This window comes from Apis laboriosa, unplaced genomic scaffold (assembly GCF_014066325.1).
Source record: "Apis laboriosa isolate Shangri-la unplaced genomic scaffold, ASM1406632v1 scaffold16_cov148, whole genome shotgun sequence".
Classification (NCBI taxonomy): domain Eukaryota; kingdom Metazoa; phylum Arthropoda; class Insecta; order Hymenoptera; family Apidae; genus Apis; species Apis laboriosa.
In genome coordinates, this window is record NW_025222129.1 from 2290620 (window position 1) to 2317956 (window position 27337).

The 27337-nt window shown below is 42.8% G+C and overlaps 2 protein-coding genes across 4 annotated transcripts; one reads left to right on the top strand and one right to left on the bottom strand.

Moving 5' to 3' along the window:
- The first annotated feature begins 234 nt into the window (after positions 1-234).
- Positions 235-14584, top strand: LOC122711279 (polyamine-transporting ATPase 13A3). Of its 3 annotated transcripts, none has more exons than XM_043929875.1 (11): positions 235-578; positions 8091-8175; positions 8250-8477; positions 8613-8746; positions 8836-8992; positions 9093-9297; positions 9367-9705; positions 9836-10787; positions 10887-11388; positions 11464-11645; positions 11733-14584. In XM_043929875.1, the coding sequence occupies exons 1-11, from the start codon at positions 464-466 to the stop codon at positions 13166-13168; spliced, it is 4335 nt and encodes a 1444-aa protein (XP_043785810.1). In that variant the 5' UTR covers positions 235-463; the 3' UTR covers positions 13169-14584. The 3 variants fall into 3 exon arrangements, with proteins under 3 accessions (XP_043785810.1, XP_043785811.1, XP_043785809.1); XM_043929876.1 differs by lacking the exon at positions 235-578 and adding an exon at positions 4592-7831 and having other exon boundaries at positions 10887-11355; XM_043929874.1 differs by lacking the exon at positions 235-578 and adding an exon at positions 4593-7831.
- A 470-nt stretch (positions 14585-15054) lies between these two features.
- Positions 15055-18822, bottom strand: LOC122711113 (transmembrane protease serine 11D-like). Its single transcript, XM_043929562.1, has 9 exons — positions 18336-18822; positions 18059-18103; positions 17182-17436; positions 16089-16174; positions 15909-15994; positions 15713-15850; positions 15503-15639; positions 15279-15436; positions 15055-15213 (listed from the first exon to the last, which is right to left on the bottom strand). The coding sequence occupies exons 1-9, from the start codon at positions 18820-18822 to the stop codon at positions 15055-15057; spliced, it is 1551 nt and encodes a 516-aa protein (XP_043785497.1).
- Positions 18823-27337: the final 8515 nt, after the last annotated feature.

The following is a 27337-nucleotide window of genomic DNA, read 5'->3' on the forward strand; positions in this document are numbered from 1 at the left end:
AAAAAAAAAAAGAAAAAAGAAGAAAAAAATGGCCACCGATTGATCGATGATCGCGATCGATCGCGAATAATATTGGATTGGGATCGCAGGCGATTGGATCGAAGATCGGTAAATTTGTCATAGATAAGAGGCGTCGGTTCGAATGGAAGAAATTGTCGGTGATAAGGAACGGTTTCGACCAATGAGCGGCGCGAAAGCGAGCGGATCGCCGGTACCGAAGAGCGATTACAACTCGGTAACGGAACGAGGATCGAGCGAGGCGACGACGAGCAGTGTTGCTCGGCGCTCCGTTGCGCGTCCCTGCTGCTTTTCTGCGCGGTCGCGTAGCGTTTCACTGTGACGGCGCAGCTGCGCGTGCCACCGAGAAATTATGTTGCCCGGTTGCTGACACCGGGAAGCGAAAGAAAGAACTGAAGATCGCACGCGATGCACAGCAAATCCCTGGTTACTCGATCGCCTTTAAATGCCCACCGACAATCCGACAAACGTCATCACGGCAATCGTCGTCACATTAGAGAAAGTGGATAGCATCGTACGAGCCTCTTCCGAGCCGAGGACAACAACCACCATGGACGACGGTAGGCCTCTGTTATTTTAACGTTACTTGGTGATGGTTGCTGGGTGAAATGGATTTACACTGCTTTGTCTCCTCCGGGAGGAGGAGAATATGGTTTAGATACGCCGAAATTTACGAATTTAGGATTTGAGATCAGAAGAAGTCGAGGAAGAAGTTTCGAGAAAGATTCTTTGAGTATTTTGACGGGTCGATTTGAATTTTTTTTTTGTAATTAAAAATATAGGGATATTTGATATATTGGGATGGTGAGATATAAGTTCACGAAGCGAAGAGATCGATGAAGAGCGGTTATTGAGGTATTGAGGCGAACGAAGTGTTTACGTTATAGTCACGCTATAAAAGTAACAGCGAAACTTTCCTTTGCGTCAATCGCCGACCGGTCTCCGGTTGCTCAATGTTACGCCAATACTTGCGAGACAATCTCGAATCGATACGAGATCGAGACGATTCGAAACTTTGTTCCAGGTCAGGGTTGGACAGACAGGAATTTAGAAAAATATCCCGAATGTAGTATGCACGAGCCATGTGTTCAAATTGTAAAGCAGACGGATAATCCATATTTATTCGTTATAAAAATAATGCGATTTCGAAATAGCTACGCTTATTTCTAAGACGTTCCATTTAAAACACGCAATCTCGATGAACTTTGACAATGAATGCGAAAATTATTATTATATCGATCTGACGAATTATATTTCTTGCGTGAAAAACTTTTGCAAAATCGAATTGATCAATCGTCAATCGATTAGAAATTTAAAGAAAACTTTTTCGATTCGAAAAATACTTAAGGTAAAAATTGCGATCTTTTTTCATGGAAGAAAAAAATATAAGATAAAATGAAACGAAAGATTATCGAGGAAGTTTTACAATTTTCTTTCGCGAATTTTCACATTTCTTAGCGCGGGGCCAAAAATGCTACGAATTCAAAATGGAGGACATTTTGTTGCCCTAATTATCTCACGAATGACCATTGTCCACTCGAAACGATTCGTCAATTAAGAGGTGACGTATTTAACGAACGAAGTTATGAAGTGGCCGAGATCTCGGTCTAAAGTGTTCTATAATATAACGATTTAAAAAGTTTAAAGAAAAGAAATCTCGTCAATTGGCGTTAAAAGTACAATTGATATCGAATATTATTTCAAATAAATATAAATGATATTAATCGTTATTTAATGTAAAGATTAAGAATCGATACGGATAATTGTGTTTTATTATTTTGATCAATAATTAATAATCGTTATACGTTTTTTAATTTTAATCGAACGATCCGATTAAAGTAATTATCGATTTTTTCAATTGCTACGTTATTTTCTATATGTTGTTACGTTATTTTCTGCATGGTTGGCTCTTCTATTTATTCACTTTATCGGTAACAACAATTCGTCAACCTTATCAACCTTATCATTGCATATTCGTAATATTTCTTGTCTGATCCGTGACGTCTTCTTCTACTGTGAAGAAACACGCTTTGGGAAATCTCACTAAAATTAAGCAAGCTTTCCTTATCGAAGTATAATTATATATCGTTTTATGCAATCATTGCAACATATCTAATTAAATAAACGCATTTACTTTTCTCGACGAAGGAATTTATGAACAATGAAAAATATCTTTCAATTAATCTAAGATATAAGAGATACCAGATTTCTTTATCTAAATAATCTAAAATTCTAATCATGAATAACAACTTCGTTCTTTATCGCTCGCAAAAATAATTCAACGCGTGATATTTTTATATCTTCCTAAGAATCGACGATATTTCTTTGTCGATCCGTTCGTAAGTTAACAGATATAGAAATCTCGTGATTCGTGATAACCCCGAAGATCACTCGTTGCAATCAGACATCATTCACAAATCAAAGTAATTTTTTTCTTCGCCTATCTTGGCTGAGAAAGACGCAAAGCCGTGTCAGAAGAAATGATACAATGATACACTTTGAAATCTCATCACCTCGTCGTATTTGATTTTCTTATTATAAAAATAGATATAGACGCGGAAATAATAATTTTCCATGTACCATTGAACATTTCTCGAAACGATGATTCCATCCGTAAAATAACAGTGGTTCGGTGTGCAACCTTGAGTCAGATCTATAATTGCTATTAATCGCACGTCTCCAAATATGATATTCCACGCGCATGATTTTGCACGGATCATGCACAGTCGTAAATAAAATAGTTAATAATTCCGGTGTTGGAAATGTCCGATGTTTCGACCAGCGATGAAATCAGGGTCGAGTCACTGGATTATTATAGATCCGAAAAGTTCAAACGGCCATGACGGTGGTCGAGCGACGCTTCTAAATTCGCAGGAAGCGAGTAGGAGAGGCAACCGAGTGAATAAGTAGAATATGAGACGATTTTCATCGAATCGGTCGACGACACTACTCGAAAATAGCATGGAGGCCGAGACGAGTCTGTCTTCCGCGGCATTTATTCGAATTTGAAGTCGAGTTTGTCAAAGATTTATCATGTAAATCGTTTGAGTTTGTTCAATGACACGTTTGATAAGAAACGAGGAAAGTTCTTTCTTCTTTATGAGATATCTTCGAATCGAAATAAATCGTCTCGATGATTCGATCGATTAAATAAAAATTTCTTGTTTGAATAAAAAAAAAAAAAAAAGAAAAGAAACGTGATCGATAAGATAATTTTCTTGAAAAAATAATGTAAAAGAAAAAAATAAACTTTCGTAAGTTTTCACATTTCGATAATAGTAGAAAAGTAATCTTTTCGTTTGACTTTTAATAGTCGAATCATTGCTCGTGTTTTTAATTATACGTATCTCCTTCAAAAATTCAAATAGGCATTCGAACTATCGATAAAACTAACGGTTAATTCAACAACAAGACATTATCGTGTTGCAAACATCAAATTCCTAGATGTTTGCAGATGAAACGTGACCGATTATCGAATAGACGAATTCGTAATAAGAGTAGATATACAGGGCTTTATTTGATCAATAAAATCGCAAAATGCACACGTGAAACGTGATCGGATATAGGAAACTATGATAAACGAGATAAACGCGAAACACGTGTCACTTAACCGGAAATCCTACGATTCGGAAAAATGAGAGGCGCATAATTATAAGCATCGCGACTTTGGTCGCGGGAAATTGCGTGTCAACGCTTACGCAATTTGCAATATTCACCTTACATAAGTTTCGCTATCTCTTGGCCGGTATATAATGACGACATCCAAGAATTCTCGAACGCAGTATGAAAAATTCAAAAACCCACGATTCCTGACGAGATTAGAGAAATCGAAAGAGAACAATTCTGGGAAACGATGTAACGAAAACAAATTTTGAAACGCTTTTTTAACGCTTTTCCTGATTCTCCACATATTCGTATATATAATAAATGTATATCACCGAATAAATTAATCGTAGTTCGACGATGAGATTTCCTCCGGTCATTAACGATATCTCCGTCATTGATGATTATCCGTTCTACTATCTGACCTATAGTTGATGGATAGTGTCGCATTACCAGCTTGTCTTCATTCAAACAAACATGTCCCTGTTATCGTTAAAACATTGAAACATAATCTTTAAACGATACTATATATAGAAGAACATGCGGCATCACTTGTGATTTTGAAAATCGACGCTATTTTACGAACCTCGCTCGAAGAGAAGCTTCTGTCGGAGCTCAAATAATCGTTAACGCGTCGAGTGAGCTAAAAAGGATTAAAATCGAAATTAACCAAAAGAGGATACGGGAAAGAAATCTCCTACTAACTGCACGAGAATTAGGTGTGAACGTTTCAGACAGTTAGCACGTGTTGGCCACGATAAAAAGAAAGTTAGCTCGAACAGAGTATTGACCACGAGGCTCTCGGGCTCGTTCAATACTCCGATGGAGAATCTAAGCGAAAGAGAGAGTAAGAGCGAAAGAGAGATGAAAGAGTATTGTAAAAGCAGACAAACCGTTCGATTTACCTGGATTTTACCGTTACAACGCTTGAATAAGTATACTACGGTAACTACTCAAAGGATAATAGAAAAGATATCGCCATAAAAACAGGCGCATGCATTTTAAGTCCCTTGCAATTAACAGGACCGTCCTCATGCTACGGAAAGCGATTTAGTGAGAACAAATGAGTCACGAATGGCAACGTCGTCGTAGGTCGAGGCAGAACCCAATGGTAGGGATATCTCAGGCACGACTCCGATAAAATTGGGGCCCCGAGCTTATGGTTAGCCCTTGAGAATACGATAATATATATGAAGTAACGAGTACAAAGGTCGAAAAATTTCGATAACGTCGCTTCGATCGATTGTTCCATTCGATTGAAAAAATAAATTTAATCGAAGCGAAATTTGAGATTCTAAAATAACTTTCGTGACTCGAGCAAAATGATAAAAAATTTTCAACAATTTTATTATCTGTGAGAAATCGCTGACAAGTCGTGTGAACGTTCGCACGAAAATCAACAAACGATAGCAAGTATCTCGACGAATAGTTTTACGTTTCTCGAAATGTTGACAAAGCGTAATCGAATCGGTATTCGTTTCGAAACCGATAACGGAGCTCGACACGTGGCGTACCTGAAAAGAGGTGACGAAGAGTACAGCCCTGAACCGGGATGGAAGCAGGCAAGAGCGCAAGTCTTCTGCTAATGCCAAACGATTCCCTTAATACACTCGCGTCTGGAATCTTGTTGTAATTGGGTTGAACGCTTTGTGCCAGCTGTCGCATACTTGTCAGTATTTCACAGTGATCGTATAAACCGGTCTAGCACGAAACTCGGCGAGGGGATCGCCGTTGTCGAGCGAGAATAATTCAAGTGAGCACGGTCGGAAAGTAAGAGAAGGAGTGTTAGAAGCGCGACTCGAAAGGAACGGCTGGTTGGACGCCATCTTAGATCCATCGCGAGCACGTTGCAGACAAAGCGGTCGAAGAAGGTCCGAAGAATCGCGAAGTTTCCGAGAAAATAATTTCCAGGCATGCGAGAAGGAAAGGTGTCATTTTTCCTCGAACGTGAACGCTTATAAAACCCACACAGTTTATGTCGACAGAGGCAGAAGTGGTGCTTTCTGTGAGCGAGAAAACTACGGTGCGGCCACAGATGCATGAAACGCAAGTGAAACGAAAACGGTGTGCAAAGTGACTTCTTGGAGGAGAGAGATTTTTTCTTTTCTGTTTCCTAATTTACGGGGTCCTAAAAGGGCGGAGCTGATAATCGACGCGAGCGAACGAATTGAAATTTCCAGCATGAGTAAGATACTAGGTACAAACTATTGCACCGTGTTCTCTGTACTTAGAAGTCCCGAAGAGGGTGAATCGTTTAAACGGATCATCTGAAAGAAGAATTCGTCGACGAGCGAAAGATAAGTTGGAATAACGTGAAAAAGAGAACGGATTTTGTATATCGATAGTCAATCCGTCGAGAGCTATTAGTCAGAATTAATCAATCGAATTACGAGCGATTGTCACGAGTGAATATTAGTGTTAAAAGAAGTGTGTCAGTTTTTCGTGCGTGAAAAAAATAAAGTGCTTATTCATTCTAAAAATCATTCTAAGAACTCGTGAGAGTCGTGTGATCACCTTTGAGAAAGGAACTTTAACATTGACGTAATCGATTCTATATATAGGTGTTCGAAATTCGCGAAACGGTGAAGCGGACGTTATACCAGTGAGGTGCACATATTTTATTTTGAAACAACTTTTACTTTTCCAGAGCGTTAATCGAACTTTTCGATCGAGATTTATTCGTGTACTTAAAACGTTGAAAAGTCGAGATTCGTGATTTCTCGATTCGAGATCGTGAAAATAAATTTTTTGCTCGTTTCAGTCATCGATAACGCGATCGATAGATCATTCGTCGATTCGATCGTGACCATTTGACCGATAACGCAGATCTCTGTCGATCGAAGAGAATCGCAAGAAAAAACACAAGTGTGATTCGAGCCGGAATTGACCAAATCGACCAAGTTTCTCTGCCGATCGAGACATCCGACGGCATCCAAAATATTTTTATAACCCGTAATGTATTTGAGATCGCACGTACAGGCAGCAAAAGGGAGGCATGAGAATGCAAGAGAGGCGATAGAAGTTGGCTGCGGAGCAAAAGGCCGAGATAACATTGGACCAGCCGCGAGAGGCAAGGGAAAGACGAAAAAATCTCTGGTGAGCTGCTGGGATTTGGAAGAGCCTCAGCTGCTTCATCCGGGATCGGCCGACAGGGATTCGAAACAGGCGTCTGTGCGACGCGGTATGAGCGAAGGTGAACGAGCAGTGACCACGCCACGAATTGGCTGGCGAAAGCTCACCGATCCTGGCGACTGACACGAATCAAGGAACTCGGGGGCAGGTCCGAAGCGATAGCACCAGCTACTGTTTCATAGCCAACGTCGTCGTTGTCCTGCCACTCAACTTAGCCACTGCCGCCTCAACTCTCGTGGAAGGATCTTCGAGTCCCGACCCGTACGACAGGATACCGCTATATCCTGACGCGTCCTCGATTATTTAATGTCAGCCAAATGCAAGAGAACGCTCCGTCGAGATTTACATCGAGAACATTGAAGACGGACCCGAAAATGGCGGGCAATCGGTGTCGGTAGCAGACGGGGTTATTGCCTAAAACAGCCGTCTCCTCGTCCTGCGCTATTATTGGGGGACGAACGTTTGAATCGTTCGCTTCGTTTCGGCTAGATTCCCATTTTTCTCTCTTGTCACGAGTATTTTATCCTCGTCGATCTCCCTCTGAAGCCAGTTGACGAACTTTCGTGTACTATCCATTATTTTTATTTTTCTCTCTTTTTTTTCACATTGTGTCGTTGTTATATAAGCAACAAGGGCCCATGATTGGCCCATAGACAATAAATCGTAGTCGATAGAAGAGTAGTGGTAACATGTAGTTGTGGAACGTACAAGATAAAAAATTAGGAAGAAGGACAAGAAACGTCGAAAGGGAAAACGCTGTCGTGATACCGCAAAAGTAGTATCCTCGCTGAGTGATCTCTCGCGAGACCACGAACAATTGTACCTAATTAAAAAAAAGAGAAGAGAAAACATATATATATAGATACGTGTGCTTACGTATATATATATATGTATATATAGATAGATATACAAGATTCGTATTTAATTCCTGCTCCTTTCCCTGCGATCATCATCATGCCACCCACTCCGAATAAATTGAACTTGAGCTTCGCCAGAAACGCGTACAACGTGTTTGGAGCGCGCGGTACCAATACGACTACTGACCATCAGCGCGAGCAGAAAACGGAACTCTTAGAGGGTAAGGAGCTTGGATCAACGCCTAATTACCCACCTTAAATTATTTGGCAACGATTCCATCTTATCGTCCTTGACGATCCTTTCGAATCAAACCGTCTTCCATAAATATCGCATCATTCAATCGATATTTCATTCAATCAATGATCACGAGTATTACACGTTGTTACGATCCAATTTATCTCATCCAATTATTTCTATAAAATTTCTTCACCCATCGTCAATAATATCGATCTAATTAGTTGGCTATTGTGCTATTTTAGGTACCAAGAGTAATGGTATACTTCATCTAAAGAATGGCATCGATTACATCAATCCTGGTGAGGAAGATCAAATGGAAATTTATGGGTAAGCATCGTGTCAAAGCGTGTCGATCAATGTTACAACGATGTTAAATATATACGTTTTTCTAATTTTTCCAGCTACAAAAGAAACAAAATTTTTACCGCTATTACTTGGTTCTTGATTATAATCACCGGAGGCCTTCTTAGATTGGTCTTTCATTGGATACCACATTTGATGTTACTCGCGACTCATTCCAAATGTCAATTAGAAACCGCAGACACTGTTTTATTGGTGGAAAGATTTCAAGGGAAGCATACGAGCTATCATGTGAAAAAATTAAAGACTTTGGCCGCTGAAGATATATTGTAATTATCCTCTAGTTTTTCCTTACGAAATTATAATATTATAATTATCTTTACGAACAACGATATTTTTATTAATATATATATTTTTATTAATATATCGCAAATATAATTTTTTTTTTTTTTCCGTATTTAAAGAAGCAAACCCTTCGATGGAAAATCATTATTGGATAACGAACCTTGGATGGAGAACGGCAGTATGATAACTATCAAGGAAGTAAAAGAAGAATATCCGACACTGTCGTTGCATTTAATCGGTGGACAATTTAAACGTAAGAATTCAATGTTTAAAAAAAAGAATTTTTCTTTCGTATAAAAAAAATTGATTAATATTTTATTTGATAATATTTTTAATATACAGAGGTTTCTTCGATCGTTCTTTTCCATTGCAAGAAATTAACTTACGTTTGGGATCCCGAAAGATCAGAATTTCTCAAGCTTCGAGGTTTGGACGCCGGTGTTCTAACTTCCACGTTGCATCAAATGCAAGGATTGAATTCACTTGAGCAACACATGAGGCAAATATTTACACAAATTATTATGAATGATCGATATGAGAATGATCGATTTTTATTACGCAACATTTTGTTTAAACTATATTTCTTTATTTTCTTACAGACGCAGCGTTTATGGAAACAATGAAATCGTGATTCCAGTAAAAAGTATTCTAACTTTGCTTTGTCTCGAAGTTTTAAATCCATTCTACGTCTTCCAATTGTTTAGCTTTGGTCTCTGGGTTGCTGACAATTATTACTATTATGCCATGGTTATCTTGACCATGTCCAGCATTGGTATAATCATGGCAGTCTTCCAGACTCGTCGAGTACGCGATTTTCTATTCACTCCTAATTTACCTTCTAAATTGTATCGATAATCAAGGCTCGATTTGTAGAATCAACATAACTTACGATCCACTGTACATTCTTCCGATGTGGCCACGGTGATAAGAGATCGCACGACCGGGCAAACAGCGACTGTTCCTGCTGAAAAATTGGTACCTGGTGACATTTTGGTTATTCCCTCTCACGGTTGTTTGATGCCTTGCGACGCGGTACTTCTCACTGGAAATTGCATTCTGAACGAATCCATGTTAACCGGAGAATCAGTTCCGGTTACGAAAACGCCTATTCCTTCGTCCAATGAAGTGATATACGACACCAAGGAGCACGCAAGGCACACTCTCTTTTGTGGTACCAAAGTTATTCAAACCAGATACTATGGATCGGAAAAGGTAACTCGAATTCGAATTACTTAGAATATTCGAATTCCGAATAATTTTTCTATTGATCATCGAAATAGAAACGATTTATAAAAAAAAATGATGATGTAATTATTTATTTATTTTATTTATTATTTTACAGGTATTAGCCGTGGTTGTTAGAACAGGATTCAATACCAGCAAAGGTGGTTTGGTCAGATCCATCATGTATCCTCCACCAGTAGATTTCAAATTCGAACAAGATTCGTACAAGTTCGTAATCTTGTTGGCCGGCATAGCTAGTATTGGCGTGATTTATACCATCGTGACAAAGGCTATTAGAGGTGTCCCTAGCAACCATATCGCTCTAGAGGCGTTAGATCTGATCACCATAGTAGTGCCTCCAGCTCTGCCGGCAGCTATGACCGTTGGCCGTTTAGTAGCGCAGAGAAGACTCGAGAAGAACAAGATTTACTGTACGAGTCCAAGAACTATCAATGTATCGGGATCGATCGATTGCATTTGTTTCGACAAAACCGGGACACTGACTGAAGATGGCCTCGACATGTGGGGCGTGGTGTCCTCCGTCGATAGGAAGTTCCAGCCACCCGTTAAAAACATCGCGTCTTTGCCTCTGAACGATCTTCTAATAGGAATGGTAACGTGTCACGGAATCACTATAATAGAGAATCAACTCGTGGGTGATCCGCTTGACTTAAAAATGTTCGAGTCTACTGGCTGGACGTTGGAAGAACCCGATGTGTCCGATACATCGAAATTCTCTATGCTTTTTCCTACGATAGTACGGCCACCGAAGGGCTCCAAGCTGCTGAAGAAACTACCCACCGAGATAAGAATATCGCTCAGCCGACAAAACTCCATGTCTTCGGACGTGATGGATAACATCTCGTTGAACAACCTCGATACCACGTTGGCTGGTTCCACGACGGAATTGGGAGAGCAAGGTTTAGAAATTGGGATCGTTCGTCAATTTCCATTCACGTCTAGTCTTCAGAGGATGAGCGTGATAACGAGGACGTTGGGAGCTAATCATTACGATCTTTATTGCAAAGGCAGCCCAGAAATGATACTCAGCCTTTCCAGAGCGGAATCCAGTAAGTATTGTATACAATCCAGTAACAACGACAAATGTTATATTTAAAAAAATATTTTTTCTTTTTTTTAAACTACAATTAATCACGTTGTTTTTACAGTTCCACCAGACTTTGGCACCGTGTTGCAAGATTATACTTCAGAAGGTTACCGTGTAATCGGCCTCGCGCACAAATCATTGAACCGTCTTCCCTACGCTAAGGTTCAACGATTGAGTCGCGAATCTGCCGAGTCCGATCTTACGTTTTTAGCGTTCGTGATCATGGAGAATAGATTGAAACCGGAAACGACACCTGTGATCAGTGCTCTAAACACTGCCTGCATAAAAACCGTTATGGTGACTGGGGACAACATGCTGACTGCACTCTCAGTCGCCAGAGATTGTGATATCGTGAAACCAGGTACACCCGTTATCGCAGTCTCTGCCACTCAACAGAATCAGATGAAGCCACAGATCTACTTCACGAAGAGCAACAGCGAACCGTCAACAACGCACGCGGATCTTAGCGAAATGACCGATCTAAACAGTGTTGCTAGCTTGGAAACGATTGAAAGTGGCTTTGGGAACAAGTACGAAAACGATATCAATTATTTATCCGACGAGTAAGTTCGTCAAATCTGTCCAAGCGTACAACGTAATTCACCCGATTTTTACACATTTATCCTCCGCCATTTCAGCTTGCAACATTCGCAAAATAAATATGTGTTTGCACTCACGGGCAAAACATGGGCACTAGTCAGACAATATTATCCGGAATTGATTCCCAAACTCGTCACGCGTGGAGCAATTTTCGCAAGAATGTCGCCGGATCAGAAGCAACAACTCGTTCAGGAATTGCAATCTTTGGGTTATTACGTTGGTAAGTGACTTCATCTCTCTCAAGATAATTAATATATTATAAATTTCGATCAGAAAATGAAATGTCGATTTAAAAAATGATTTCCAGCTATGGTAGGCGATGGGGCAAACGACTGCGGAGCTCTGAAGGCGGCCCATACCGGAATTTCTCTCTCCGATACCGAATCTTCGGTAGCGTCGCCCTTCACCAGCCGCGAAACCAACATTTCCTGCGTACTTACCGTGATTCGCGAAGGCCGCGCAGCCCTGGTCACTTCTTTCGGAATCTTCAAATACATGGCGAGCTACTCGCTCACACAATTCATTTCCGTGATGTTGCTGTACGGTATCGAGTCGAATCTAACGGATATCGAGTTCCTCTACATCGACCTCTTCATCATCTCGATCTTCGCTTTCTTCTTTGGCCGTACCGAAGCCTACGATGGGCCCCTGGTCAAGACAGCTCCTCTCAACAGTCTTATCAGTACCACCCCCATTCTAAGCCTAGTGACGCAAATTTTGATCGTGGCATTGTTTCAATACGTCAGCCTGTGGCACCTCGAGCAGATGGATTGGTTCGTACCGTTCAACGCCACGCTCAAAGCGGCCGAGAACAAAGACGACGTGAGCTGCACGGAAAATTACACAGTTTTCATAATCAGTTCCATGCAGTATATCATTCTGGCTGTGACGTTCTCGAAGGGTCATCCGTACAGAAAGTCTCTGTTCACGAATTACGGGCTGCTCACCTCGTTCATCCTTCTCAGCCTCTTCTCCGTCTACCTCGCTACTTTCCCCTTCGAATGGCTGAGCAATTGGTTCGAGCTGATACTTCCGGACGATGTAGGTTTTCGTTTCATCCTGGTCGGATACGGCGTCGCCAACTTTTTGATCTCGTTGCTGATGGAATACGTGTTCGTCGACTACCTCGTTTTTAGGAAATTACGTTACCGTTGGCACAACGTAGACAAGTCCAGGCGAAAGTTTCTCGCCATCGACCGTGATATGGCGCGCGACTTAAAATGGCCACCGATCTCCCAGGAGCCGTTGCCCGAAGCGGCGCCGGACATTCTGATCCGTCAAAACGTGACCGAGATCAAGATCGAGAAACGCGTGCCCGAGCCCTGCCATCCGGCCGACACCAGCCTCGTGAACAATCCCATCTGCGCCAATTTCAAGCACTTCGGCTCGGCAAGAGAGGTCACCCTGAATCCCAGATCTTTGTTCAACGATCGAAGGAACACCATGTCGATGCAAACGGTCCCCTGCTTCGAGGACAGGGACACGGCAGGGACGGTGCAACCGAATACGGAGCTAACGGGGAAGAGAAGGTACAATTCGGAATCGGAGAAGGGGATCAATCGATGCGAAAAGCCGTTCAAGAGTCACAGCACCAATCCGATCGCGACCTTGCCCAGGAACTCGGCCATGGCTCTTCAACCGCAGAAATTGAGGGATTTGAAGAATATCTTGATGCACAAAAGCGAGGACGGCTTGTCCCCCGCTACCCAAAGTGTCCTTGAACTCGATATTCTACCGTCGTAGAAGGTAGGAGAACGATTCGAGACGTTGATTCGGATTCGAATGGCACGGATACTTCGAGCAACGAGCAATGACGGTTCAACATTGAGGAGCAAGCTGCTGTTGGTTGTTCAAAGTATCTGCGCGATTTCTTCGTGGGATTGGATCGCCACGATGCAATCGGAATCAATTTTGTCAGTGCATTTGTTGCCCCATGACAACGTTGCGACACACAACAAGACTGTTTCAACTGTTACACCGGAACCGTTCGAGAACGTAATTGTAATTTAAGAATCAAGATCGGAATCGAAAGTGATTTACGATCGAACTGGCGAATTTCCGACACGACGATCTCTAAATATCGTTGACAAGAATGCATTTAGAATGCCGCGGCGTTCACGACAGCTTGATAACCGGCGATGCTCGATCGAGCACCTCGATCGGGTCCCTTTTGACCCGATATTTCTTCGTCCTCCTCCTTTATTAGTATTCGAGCGTACCACTCTCAAACGAGAAAGTATTATCGTTAGTTTATTTAACTTAGAAGATGAATTTTAACTCGCCCTGTTTCCCAGGGTTTACGGCTCTTCTCTACGGAAGAACAACATTTTTGACGCAGATCGTACGATGTAGATAGGTAGATACCTTTTTTCTTCTTTTTTTTCTTCTCTCCTTTTTCTTTTTGGGAACTCTCGCGTTTAAACGCCGTTTTTTTTTTTTCACTGCGGTTTTAAAGATATTACTTAAAATTACGAAAGAATGAATATACGGATAACACGAGCTCCATGTGACAGAATGTATAGCGAGTCGAAATTAATTTTTTTGTAAATTAGACACAGCTAGTAGGGAATTGATGGATACATTTCCCGTTTTCACGACGAGCATTTTTGTTTTTTTTTTCTCTCTCTCTTTTCTTGATTGTTTTCAATGATCGAACAATATCTAGTCCGATTTCGTCGATGGCAATAAGTTGTTGTTATCAAAAATACGAGGAACGGGGCCCGAAAAAAAACGACGCTCGTTGACGAGCGTCGATCAATGAAGGATCGTCGAAGGAAAAATTATTTATTATTTCGTCGCGAAAGCGGGAAGCATAGTGTAATTCTTTTCGTTGGTGTGCGAAGATGAGAACTTATATTAGTAGTTTATCCCAAGATTGTCTTACTTAATCGAAGCCTCGAGAGCCGACGCCTCCTACGATCCTACAACGCAGAAGTTTGACACTCGTTGTCGCGGATTGCTTATCGTTGAAACGAATAAACGAGAATAAATGTGTACTTATATACGCGATGAAAATCACATACTTAAAAGAAAAAAAATAATAAAAAAAGGAAAAAAAATAAAAAAAAAGAAAAGCGTTGCCCTGCTATTAAGCAACGTATTATGCTTGCGTTTGAGTTATATCGGTTGTCGAATAACAAAGTATGTTTTTAATGTAAAGATTTTCTTCTTTCATCCCTACACTCACCCCTTCCTCAAGAATGAAGACAAACGAGTAAAATAGAAACGAAACGTTTTATTAAGCGCGAATTCACGCGCGCTTAATTTACAAGCATAATATAATTTTTCACATTCATTCGCCGTTACGTTTGCCGAAAGATAAGAGATATCGTTGCCGCGAAGGACTCGATTAAATCGATGAAAGAAACACGACGAGTTATACACGGGATATACACGGCATCGCGACAAAACGAACCTTTCCAAACTTGCACTTGACACTTCGACCAACTTCTTTAGTCCCCGACTTTTTTAACGATCGATCTGAGCGCGGGAATCGAATCCAAGTTTCTCGGTCACACACGGCGCATACATATTCCTAAGATCCTCGGTGGTAACATTGTAAACTTTGTTTCATGCAAAGCTTTCACAGAGAGAACTATCTCCATCCCTTTCCGATTCATTTCGTTCCGCTACGAGTTGATGACGTACGTTATCCAGTCGACCGTTTTCGCCACTCGATGATAGATTCCTGGCTGGCCTGGCTGCGCGCACGAGTAACCCGCCGAGACGATCCCTATCAAGTACCATCGTCCCGTCTTCTCCAGCATCAATGGGCCACCGCTGTCACCCTGCGGGACGAAGAAAGCCAAGAAAGAGATATCGATTCGACTCGGCTCCAATCGGCAATACTTACCTGGCACGAGTCCTTCCCACCTCCGCGGTAACCGGCGCACATCATCTCGTCGTAAATCACCACGTTAATCCCATTGGATCGGTGCCACCTCTCGCATATCCGATTATCTATCACGGGCACGTCCACAGCTTGAAGGGTCTTGGGCCGTAGCCTCGATCCTGTTATTTTTTTCAACAAATTCGTGAATAATATATAATAATATTCGAGCGTATCGATATATTTACCAGCCTGCAAAGCGCCCCATCCAGCGGCCCAACCATACTGGCCCAAAAAATCCTCGTTCTTCTCGGGCAAACAAATCGGCGCTATGTGAGGCATGTAATGCACCGGTCGATCCAATCGAAGAACGGCTACGTCGAACCTGGAAAAATCTCGTTTCACTTTGGTTTCATAATCGTGACGGTTCTAGCAATCAATTTAGGTGGGTGCCCCACCTGTCAGCCTGAGGCGTGAACTTGAAGTAAGGGTGAACGCGTATCTCCCTGACCCCGAACGTGTAAGCGGGCAGCGTCTCGCTCGCCGAATTGACGACGTAATCGCCGAGGGTGACCTGGACTTGACGCGCCGACGCCCTAAAAAAGGGTAAATTAGGGATGAAATTTAGGGAGGATGGAGTGGCTTTCGACTTACTTGGCTACGCAGTGGCCAGCGGTCACGACGTGGAATCGATTGACGAGGGTGCCTCCGCATCGGCTCGATCCGATTCTTATGTAAGCCTGAGGAAAGAGCGGAACGTTTTCTCTCTCGTTTATTAAAAAAAGAAATAAACGACGCGCAAACGAATCGACGATTGATCGATGAAAATCTGACCTGCCATGGAAAACTGCCGAACCCCGCGTCGTCGCCTCCCACGATCCTTCTCTGCGCGGTCTGCTTCGAGGCAGGTATTCCGCAGCCTGCAATTACACACAAGGATGTGGACACCACGTTTTAGTCCTTAGTTAAGTAGGTATAAGCTGTCCTTATCGTGGAATCGATTCGTTCATTCGCGGATAATTTCTCGAAGAGTGATTAGTGATAGTATAGTAATCGAATACGATTCTTGTAACGACGGAAATGCGTGTTTCGTCCGGTCAAAGTCTGATTGATCGTCGAGTTAACACCGTTGGATCGAGTTAGACTTGGAGTAATTCGATTATTTGACGAGTTGAGAAGAAGAAAAAAAAAAAAAAAAGAAAAGATCGAAAAGCGTGAACTTGAACGAAAGAAGGAAAAAATTGTCCGTTTCTTGAAATTCGAGATCGTAATTCGGGGGAGGGGAGACGGAGGATCGTTTTCTCGCGAGTTTCGAGCGAAAACCGGAAGTGGATGCGAAACATGGAGGACTCGCGTGACGGGAGGACGCGAGTCGAAGATCGGTGCAGAACGGATTCATTTCGTTGTTCATCGCGATGAGCATGCAAGACAGGTGAAGAAGAATTAATTAAATGGAGGGAGGAAGGCGAACGGTAGCTTTGTCGCGTGCAAGATTGTTGGCGAATCAAACGGGGATACGAGAAAATAGGTTGGTTCCCTCGTGGTTTGGAAGGTGCGAACAGAGAAAGTGAAGGTTCTCGATGACATGCCGAGGAAAGTGCAAGTGCTAAAGAGACGAGCAATTTGCAGGCGAAGAACGTTTCGACATGCCGAGGAAAGTGCAAGTGAGTAACGTTTCGTAGAAAAACAAAACGAAAAAAAAAAAAAGAAAGTAAGAGTAAAAGAGAAATCGAAGATAAGAAACGGCGAAGGAAGGAATAGGATTCGGGTCGGAGAAGTAACGAGAAAGAAAATGAAGAAAGAGATGGATAAAACTCGTCTCGTCTAAAAAGAGAAGAGAGAGAGAGAGAGAGAGAGAGAGAGAGAGAAAGAGGTGATCATGCTAGTGCAAGAATCGGATGGCATGCTTTCTGTAGGAAGGACTTACGATCGTCGTTGACTGTCTCCGTGTAAGTATCCAACGAAAGCGGCTGAGACTGATCTCTAGGTGCCTCAATCAGGTTATAATCGGAGGAGCTGCCTTTCGGCTCTCTCCTCTGACAACAAGCGAACATGATGCCGCCGCAACTGCCGTCCAAAAGGCCAGCGGACATCCAGCACATTAGAAAAAATTCGCAGCTTCGTCCGTCACCGCACAACGTATCGTCACCCTTCCACAGCGGTCTTTTTTGTTGACGCGGCTCTGCACAAAACAGGGCAAACTGTTTTTTCTTCCACTTTTTCTTCCATCCTCCTCTCCCTCCGGAACCGGAAAGAATCGAGAAATAAAACCACGGAAGGGTACACGGCTACGCTTTTGCCCCTCTTAACCGTTTCTTTCTCTTTCTTTCTTCCTTTCTTTCTTTTTAAAGGACGAATTACTCCAAGCCTAACTTTCGCAACACTTTCGCGAGAGAAACGAAATTGAAAAATATTGGGCAATCAATATTGAAAAGTGACCGAATGTCACTTAATTTTAATCGAGATGCGATTTAATAGAAATCGTAAAAAGCAACAGGAAGGAACGAAACGTTGGAGGAGCGTTTCTTTCGTAAGTAACGATAGGCGGATAGGCGGAAGTCGTGACGGAAACGGGTCCAGTGTCACAATAGTTGCGACACTTGGGATATTGCGCGCGGAGTCTGGTTAATTTACAGTTATCCGATTAGCACGAATATCCGTAGAAATGTGACGTAACGCATTAGCTATCGATTACATGTTCGTTAACGAAACACCGGAAAACGGCCGTGCGAAACGGGTTTTCGACAGGTACGATCGCTCCATCGATCTCCGTGTCGATACACCGATCACGGGAAAAAACGTACCTGACTCTAACCTAGGATAATCGTCGAGGGTTTGCTTTCGATGATCTGAAACAATAATTCAATCTCTTAATAACTTAATAAAAAAAAAAAAAAAAAAAACAAGAAGAAGAAATAAAAATATCTACTCAAGAAACGACAAGAAAATTAATAGAAGAATTAAAACCACGTCACGCGAAAGAATTTAATTTTGATTCGCAATCTCTTAGATCTCGTTTTTTCCTTAACCATTTACTACATTTATAATTCTCATTTACTACATTTACGCGTCACCTCTTACCTCTCGCGTCATCCTCGAAATCCGGCAAGTGGTTGGACTGTTGAAAGAACGAGGAGGGTGCACTGCCGCCCACCGGGGGTGGAAAGTCATTGTCGCGGAAGATCAAGCGTGGCGTGCGATGGCCCATCACAGGCCTGTTGTACTCCGAGATGGGACTCCTCCAGGCCGATTTGTGCTGCCTCCACGATGGGAAACGTACCCCAGGGTGTAAACCTATGTTCCTCCCTATCGGGGGACCGCCACCCTCGAACAGATAACCGGCGGGACCGGTTGGAAATCGGACGTATCGGCGTCTACGGGGCGAATTCAGGGTTAACTCGGTGCGATTCCCATCGTTGCTACGTGCCTCCACGTAACCGGGATTGAAGATCGTCTTCGATTTGCTCGATCCCGATATCGATCCGGCACGACCGGTGGCACGATTCGACGAGATGACGAGGAGTATTCCTATTAGTATCCATTGGCACGATCTGGCTGCATCCATCATTCGGCTGGAAATGCAAATTCCACGGGGGATAAGGAGATTTTTAAAAGAGATTTCGAAGATCGATGGAAAATAATAAAATGTAAGAAAAGATTTCCATCGTCTTGAGGGGAAGAAGAATTGTCCACGTTGTTTCGATCGGTTTAAATTATATTATATCTCTTACTTCGGTCGGTTAACACCGTCACCTCTTTTGGAAACTCATTTTTTTCGTCACTGTTTGCCTCGTCCTCTCATTATCTCGCTCGCACATTGTACAACAAGCGTCCTTGTCGAATATCATTTGCGCTTAAAACGCGCAAAAAGTTTGAATTCAATTTATCCCCCGGATGGAACGGGTTCTCTTTCCAAACTTATCTCGCCACTTTATTTCGCCGATAGCCTCTTTCAATTAACTTGTGCAAATTGTTAAACATTTGATACGGTATCTTTCGGGTATAAGGTACCGAGGTGTAAAGTGGTCGAGATAAAACGTGACGAAAGAGCAAACAGTCCTCGACAAAGAGAGAGAGAGAAAGAGAGAGAAAAAATCAAAAAGTGTCATCGTGGTCGTGATCGGTTCCATTTTTTTTTTTTTTTATTTTTTATTAACGAGAATAATTTTAATGATCGAATTTCGTTCTTCTCCTTCTTCTTCTTTTATTCTTTTATTCTTTGGAATCCGCGAATTCCTTCTGAAATTTTCTCTCCGATCTTGGAGGCTCGCGTGTCTCCCCGACCAATCTATTCGGTCTCGATTCGGCCGATCGCTGGAATCAATTTTCTAAAGAATAAACCGGCATGATCGAGGTTAACGAGCCACGGAAAACACGCACCTCCTCCTGATCCTCTTCGACACGAATCCTTTTTTCCTTTTTTCACCACGAAGCCAATTCCAGTTGCATTACACGCGATCATTCGTGCCTCGTTCGATTGAAAAGGAACGTCGTTTATTCTCGAATATTCTTTTTTTTTTTTTTAACTTGGTCGAAAGGAATCGCCTCGCGATTCGATCTGCCCGAGAAAAGAAGAGATTCGAGGAGGATCGGGGAGCGGAATTGCTCGTCGGAGGATATGTTGTTTGCGTCACGTCGTCGCGGCCCGTGAACGGGTGAAAGTAAAAAGAGGGTCAGGCCGCTGAGGAAGGAAACGAAACGCGTCGATTAATAATCCAAGGAGACTCGTCCCCGTGGAGGGAGCGAGCAGCATCCTCCGGTTGGTCAGTTATCGAGAGTGGCGATCGAGGAGGAGCGAAAACGCGGGGGCGGGAATTTCATATTGGATTGGGCAACGGCCAACAGTATTGCTTTAATCACCGGTCGAGCCGCGTTCAGGACAATTTAACCACGTAACGGTTCTTGTCACTCCGTTTCGTAATGGGCGGTTTAAAAATCGGGAAGGCTGATAATCGGCTCCATTGTCATTGACGAATCAATGGAAGAGGAAGCAAAGGAAGGAAGGAAGGAAGGAATCGGGTGAAGACGAAGCAGGGGGAAGAAAAGATCGACGAGTCGTCGTCATCCCCTTTGAATATAATTTGGAATATAATTTGGAGGATGATTTCGCAATGATTAGACGAAAAATGGAAAGAAGAGAGTTTAGCGAAGTTTAAAAAAAACGATTGCGATTCTTTTCTTTCTTTCTTTTTTTTTTTTTTTGTAGAAGGGATAATTGAACGTCGAATCGAACAAGAATCGATGTAGAACGTCCTTGCCGGAAAAACATGATGGAGTGGCGGAGCGAACGGTTCGATGTGTTAGTAGGTCATTGGCTCTGCCGTGTAGCTCGAGTAGAAGTGAAAGTGCGCTTCTTGCACTCACGGCAGTGTGAAGTTCATGTTCACGCTGCCACCCGCTTCGCCGGAAGTTACGAGCCATCTTCTTCTTCTCCCATTCTTCCTTTCGGTAGCAACGATCTCGATCTTGCGTCCATTAGAACGACGTTCTAATCGACGAAACGTGACCGTTTATAGAGATTAAGCTCGTAACTGCGAAGAGGCGACATTTTTTTCTTTCTTTTTTTAAAGTTTTGTTAACGAACGATTCGCGGGGAAACGAGTTGGCACGCGAGACAGATAGAGAGAGAGAGAGAGAGAGAATGATAACAAGAAAAGTGAAACCCGGTAGAAAACGAAATAAACCAGTCTCTAACTGGATTTAAAACTAGTTTGATCCGCTAATGTATTTTAATTGTTGTTTTTCTCCTTTCCTTCTCTACCGGGGCTTCGTTCTCCGTTAAGGAAGAGAAAATTGCCGACCTTGCCATCTTGGTGCGTCGAGACAGGACGAAAGCTGTTTTTTTTCGTTCTCTCGAGCAGCAACCCTTCCATTATTCATCTTTGTCCGTTTCAACGTTTTATACGTTTATCGATTTGTTAACCCTTGTTTCAACGAACTTTACTTGGAAATCGAGTAATTTAGGAAAATGGAGGAGGAAGGAAAAACGAAGGAAGGACGAGGCGAAGCGGATAGATTTAGAGGAGAGGAGCGCGAACTTTCACCTTGCCACGACTAGGAGGTATCGCGCGCGCCGACGCTCGAAAGTACCTTGGAGAGTTTCTTCTCTCGCGTGCACGATGTTGTACGCACCGCACGCATAATTGTTGTAGTTTCGTTCCCCAGCTGTTCGAGAAAGCCTCCCTCCCCACGTCTCCTCTCTTTCCACTCTCGCGTTCTCTCGTTCTCCCTCGTCGTCGTCCGTTCGCGCGGCGAGGTGGTGGCCGGTGGCTGCCGATTGGCGCCACACACCGGTCCCCGCATCCCAAATTCCGTGTGAACCGACATTAAGAGCGCGATCCATTACTTTCTCTGCAACGCGCACAGGCGCCGTTTTACTTTCGCCGAAAGCAAACGGAGAGGAAAAAAAAAAAAAAAAAAAAGAAAGAAGAAGAAGAAAAAAAGGCAAAATAAGAGAAGCACGCGCGTGAAATTTTGTTTTCGTCCGATCCGTCCGGCCCCGTTTTCTTCCTCGCCTCGATCCATCCGTCCTTCCTTTCGGGAAAAACGATCATCGATGATCAATCTCGTCTCTCGTTGTTCATCTTGGCTCGATGAGCAGCCGATTTCCGCGAGGCGGCGGTTAGACGACGACGACGACGAACGACGACGACGACGAGTCGATTAATCGGAACTTAATCGGAAAGAAAGCGAACGAAAGAAAGAAGGAGAGGGGATCTCTGGAAATGGTAACGTCGAGCTCGCGATACTTTTTTTCCCCCCCTTGGTTTGATTTTTCGATCGAGAAACGGCGACCTTGATCGGTCCTTTAACGCGTGGAGCGGCCACGGTTGCGGCGACGTTCCGCGCCCCTTTCCTCGAAGGAAACCGGTTCGAAGAAATCCGAACGCGGGCAAACTTGTGCTCTTTCTTCGTGGCCTTGAAAAGAAGTACGCTCGTTCGCGGTCTAGTTGGCGAGATACCCCTTTTCACGCGACCACCGACACTTTCCATTGTGTAACGAATCCTTCTCCTCTTCCCTCCTCTTCCGTCACGCCCGCCCTCTCGATTCAAAAACTTCTTGGAGAAGCTCGCTCCCCGCCGAACCCTCTTCGAACCCTTTCCTCTCTCTCTCTGTCTTCCCCGCGACGAAACGAAACGATCGCAATGGCGGAACGATCGCGGAACGATCTGCATTGTTACTTTCTAGGAGAAATTAATTCCCTCGTAAACGGAGTAATCCCAGCCAAGGCCGAGAGTTGGAAACGAAGAAAAAGTGTGTCGAACAAACGCGAATGTGTCGATCGAATATTCATATACCGTTTTGCCGATCTGTAATTTATCTCTCCCGTTATTCGATGGATAGAAAATCTTTAATCCAAATCCTCTCGAAACGTATTTTAATCAAGGGAGAAAGAAGATGTCGTTTCGTTTTTTTCTCGTACGGAGAGGGGAAAAAGAAAAGAGAAGAAACGATATATATTAGACGGAAGGACACGTTTCGTGGGTTGTCGCGCGTTTCTCCTCAAACTTGTGTCGGGGAGCGGTGTTACGTAAACGGGGAGTGGTGTTTAGGCAATCGGTAGAACGGTACCGAACCGTGCATCCTTAATGCTCGTCCCCTTTGCTCGTCTCCTTTTGGAAAAGAACGGAAGTACTTTCACTCGCTACGAGATCGGAAAGTTGAATATTTCGATACCCATTGCCAATTCGTCGCCGAGAAATTTTCTCTCTTGTAATCTCTCCGTTGAAATGGACAACATCTAACACCTAATATTATTCGTTCCTTTCGTTCGAATTAATTATTAATAAGTAATATTACGAATTTACTTCGATGCCACGAAATTTCTTCGTTCGTTTTTTTTTTCTCTATAACGCATACGTTCAAAAGTAGAAACGAACGTACGATCGACTTACTTTCAATTATGGAAATTGGACGAATTTAACACGCGTGTGGACACGCGTGATTAAGCGAATAATCGAATCCCGTTAAATTACATCGAAGCATCGAAGTCCATTAATTTTCCATCCGTGGAAATTTAAATAGCGACGAGAGGCCACGATTCGTTCATTCAGTGTAATAGCCCGCCTTCGTTCGATCGAAATCACCAGTTTCGTTTACGTTGGCGCACGTTTTACTCGGTGAACAGGTGATACAGCTTTCTTTCAAAAGCTGATCCAGACCTTCTCACTTTCACTCAATTTTTCCGATGGCCATCGCGCGGCTATTGTATTACAATTTCCAACGCATCGACTCGAATGAACGATGTTAGCTTGTAATTTTCTACCCGCTCCTTATTATTCCCCCCCCATTCCTCGCCTCGACCTCGTATAACTCTGTACGAGCTTCGCTGTTCGTTATCGCTTTCCGTGCATTAAATTTAAAAAAAAATCTCGGGAAAGGATCTCTCGCGGAACGGGAGAAAAAAAGTCTCAAATTTCTAATCTTAAAAACGAGAGAATCTAATTAAAGAATATTCCCCAAATTGCCTGTCCGAGAAGATATCCCACCGAGATTTAAAAAAGAAAAAAAAAAAAATAAAATTTCTCCGACGAAGGTCCGTATATTTTCTCTCCCTTTTTTTCTCTTCTTTTCTTTTTCTTCTTCTTCTTTACTCACCAATCTGTCAAATCAAGCCCGATCTCGTTCTTCCAATCCTCCGCCTTCTTCGCTCTTCTTCCTTTCTTCCTTCTTCTTCTCTCTCTCTCTCTCTCTTCCAAGAAGCGGTTCCTCAAAAGAAACCCGCTCCACCTTCGCCACCCTCTCTTCTTCTTCTTCCTCTTTTTCTTCCACGTCTATCCTGAACGGTCCTCACCACCATAACACAATCCTTCTCACTGATATATCGCGACACCCTTCATCTATTTATCGCGATTATTGCCTATACAGAATCGACCTAAGACCTAAGACCTGTACCGTTCCAACATTCCATCACGGTCACCCAAGAATATCGGCTTCATGCTTCTTCACACCGGTATCTACATCTTCACACTTTCTTACTTCTTGCTTCTTTCTTCTTTCTTCTTTTTTCCTTTTTCCAACGATAGTCAAGTCGAACTTTTCGAGTTTCGAGTTAGGAAGAAAAAAAACAAAAAAAAAAAGAAAAGAAAAAAAGAAAACAAAAACAACACGTAAAAATCTAGTAAAAATTAATTGGAAAATTGGAAAAATTGGACGAATTCACTTTTTCAAGCTCGTTTCCTCCCACTTTTGTTTCTCTCCACTTTTTTCCACGATTGATCACGATCTAACCGAGGATCTTTCCGAGGAAGAAGGAAGATCCACACGATGGAGGGCCTGCACCATGTCTATCCTCTCGTCTCGAGGGGCCCCGGTCGCCTGCTCGTCGTTACCCAGCCCGTCCGCTACGTCGGCTCTCACTTTCTCCGCCGAGTAGTTTCATTTCGGTACGTAAAACTCTCTCGCGTGTCCCCCACCAGATCGCACACCGGCTGCTCGACTCTTCTCTCTGCTCGCTTCGAACGGGAAAATTCGATCGATCGGTCGATCGATCGATCGAAGGGATACGACGTCGTCTTTTCCTCTTCTCCCTCGCGTGCGACCGCCAAGCGGTCTTGCTTCTAAACACTCGAAATCGAAGCTTTGACTTTTCGGCGCGAAGATTGTCGGTTTTTTTTTTTAAAAGGAAGATAAGAGGGCGGAAGAAAAATTGGAGGAATTGGAAATGTTGTTTTGCCACCTCTTAAGGGATCCTCCTCCTCCTCCTCCTCCTCCTCTCGAAGGAGAGGAGATACACGTGAGAAGAAAGTTTCGAGTCGCGCGGGTGGGAAAGTTTCTCGTTAAATTGACAACGGCATAAATAAACGAGACGCGCGATTAAACGACCCAATCTTCTCCTCTCAGATAGAGACATTTAGACATTTTCTTCGATTTTCTCGCGCGAGATGAAATTCCGTTTGAAATTCGAAAACTCCGTACGAGATGCAATAGTTCGACTCGATCCTCCGACAAAGAGAACTGCAACTTCTTCTTCTTCTTCTTCTTCTTCTTTTCCACGAACCCGATTTCCAAATCGTCCTTCGCAATCGTCAATCGTGCAATCTCGAACCTTTCTTCCTTTCTTCGTTTCGACGCTGATTTTACGGGCGGTTTGCTCGTTCCGTGAGCCGGTTAGGAAGTAATTCCGGGCAATTAACTTTGGACCATTAATTCTGGAGAAAACAAAAAAAAAAAAAAAAAAATAAACGCCGACCATTGTGCCTTCGAACACGAAGGAGCACGAAGAGAAGAGAAGATCGATCGAGCTGCTCATCGTATGAAAACCAGCAGAAGGAACATTTGCAAAAATCTGTAAGAAATCGAGAAGAAGAAGAAGAAGAAGAAGAAGGAGAAGAAGAAGTCGATCTATCCGATCGAGACGATTACGAGGAATTGGAGAGTCAACTTCTTCGACGTAGCATAAACTTGATAAACTTCTCATAACGCGTTGTCCCGCGTAATAATTGCGTTCGATTGAAATTCTTCTTAATCGCGATTTAACGTATAAATCACGATTGTTGTTGCGAAGGGGACGGTTAAAAAAATAAATCGAAGCGGATTCCGTTATTTACATCGTCGAATTATTATTTCTACAAAAGAGAGGAGAAAGTGGACGGAAGAGGGGAAACGTTTTCGACGATTCTCCGCCTTCTAAATCTCTCGAGATCCAAAATCACCCGTCTCATCGCCGTCATCTCGATACTCGAGAAATCTAGTTTTGAGAAAGTTGGAGCCACGTATCTTGCTTTCGTGTTCTATGCGATGATCTCTCGCGTATAGGAGTGTTAGCAGTGTAGCGAGCGAGCAATCGCGAAAGGAAAAACGGATTTTTAATTCGGATCTCGAAGCGGAGGCAACCTTGTTTGCAATCTATATGGAATTTTGTTGTTTCATCGTCGGATCACGAATCGAAGCTCGTTTATTTAGAGACTTACGTATATATATAACACGTCATTTCTGCTCGCGTAATATCCCGGTGTAAATATTTTCTCGCGCAACACTCTCGAAACGTTCACATCCGTTTTGATGACGCGGCCGCTCAAGGATCCAAAAGGTATGAGATACGAATTCGTGGAATTTCTATCATTCGATAATTGTTCTTTTAATCGTCCACTCTGATTCCATTCCATTTCTGTGTGCTGCATCGATTCAGCAGAAATAATATTTCATCGAAAAGAAAAGAAAAAGCCGCTCTTTCTTTTTCTAGTCGAGAATAGAATAACAGAGAACGAGAAGAAAAATCATCGTTCCGTATATTTTCTTTATAATTCAAGTAAATGCTTCTTTACACGCTTCCCTTATTTTCATTCGTCAAGAAAGGAGGCTACTGCCTTCTCTAATTATTCGACGGAGTCCAGCTACTTAGCCTCTGATCGTTTCCATCTCTAAATAGGAAAGCATCCGAGGGGAGACGAGATTGTTGCGTGTTACGGGGGAGCGTATCGATGAGTGAAGTAAGAGCTGTTCCTCGTGACGGAAGTCGTGAATTTATACGACGATAGTCAGTCCCTGGATAAAATTCGAAACAGTAGCGTTAGCAATATCTCTCCCCAACGAATATCTTATCCATCGAAGAAATAACAAGATCGATAACACGATCTTTCCATTGTCTACTTTTTACTCAGAACTTGTCTTCTCCTAGATATTCGTTATATCATCGAGTTAATGAAAATAAGAACGATTCCTCTATTGAATTTGTTGCTGGGAATTCGATTGTTCCAATAACTTAGAGAGAGAATTGTCGAGGTCAAGTTTACTTTCTTTATTTAATATTCTCTTTAAAAAAAGAGTAATCGAATTTCTTTTTCGAAAAACCAATTACCTCTAATAGCTCCTAGGGAAGTCTCGTATACCAACCATCTTGGAAGCTTCCTAATGACGAGTTTTCCACGGATTTCTGATGAGAGAAGAATCTCTTTACGCGATTTACGCTCGAGAGATTTATTATCTTCGAATTCTAATGCATCTTAACGAGAGGTTGGTTTGATCGAACGCAACACGCGTTCAATAGAAAAAAAAAAAAAAAAAAAAAAGAAAAGAAACTAGGTCGAAGCCCCTGGCAGAAGCAACGCTCCTCGGATCATCGTTGCGCGTTATTCATCTA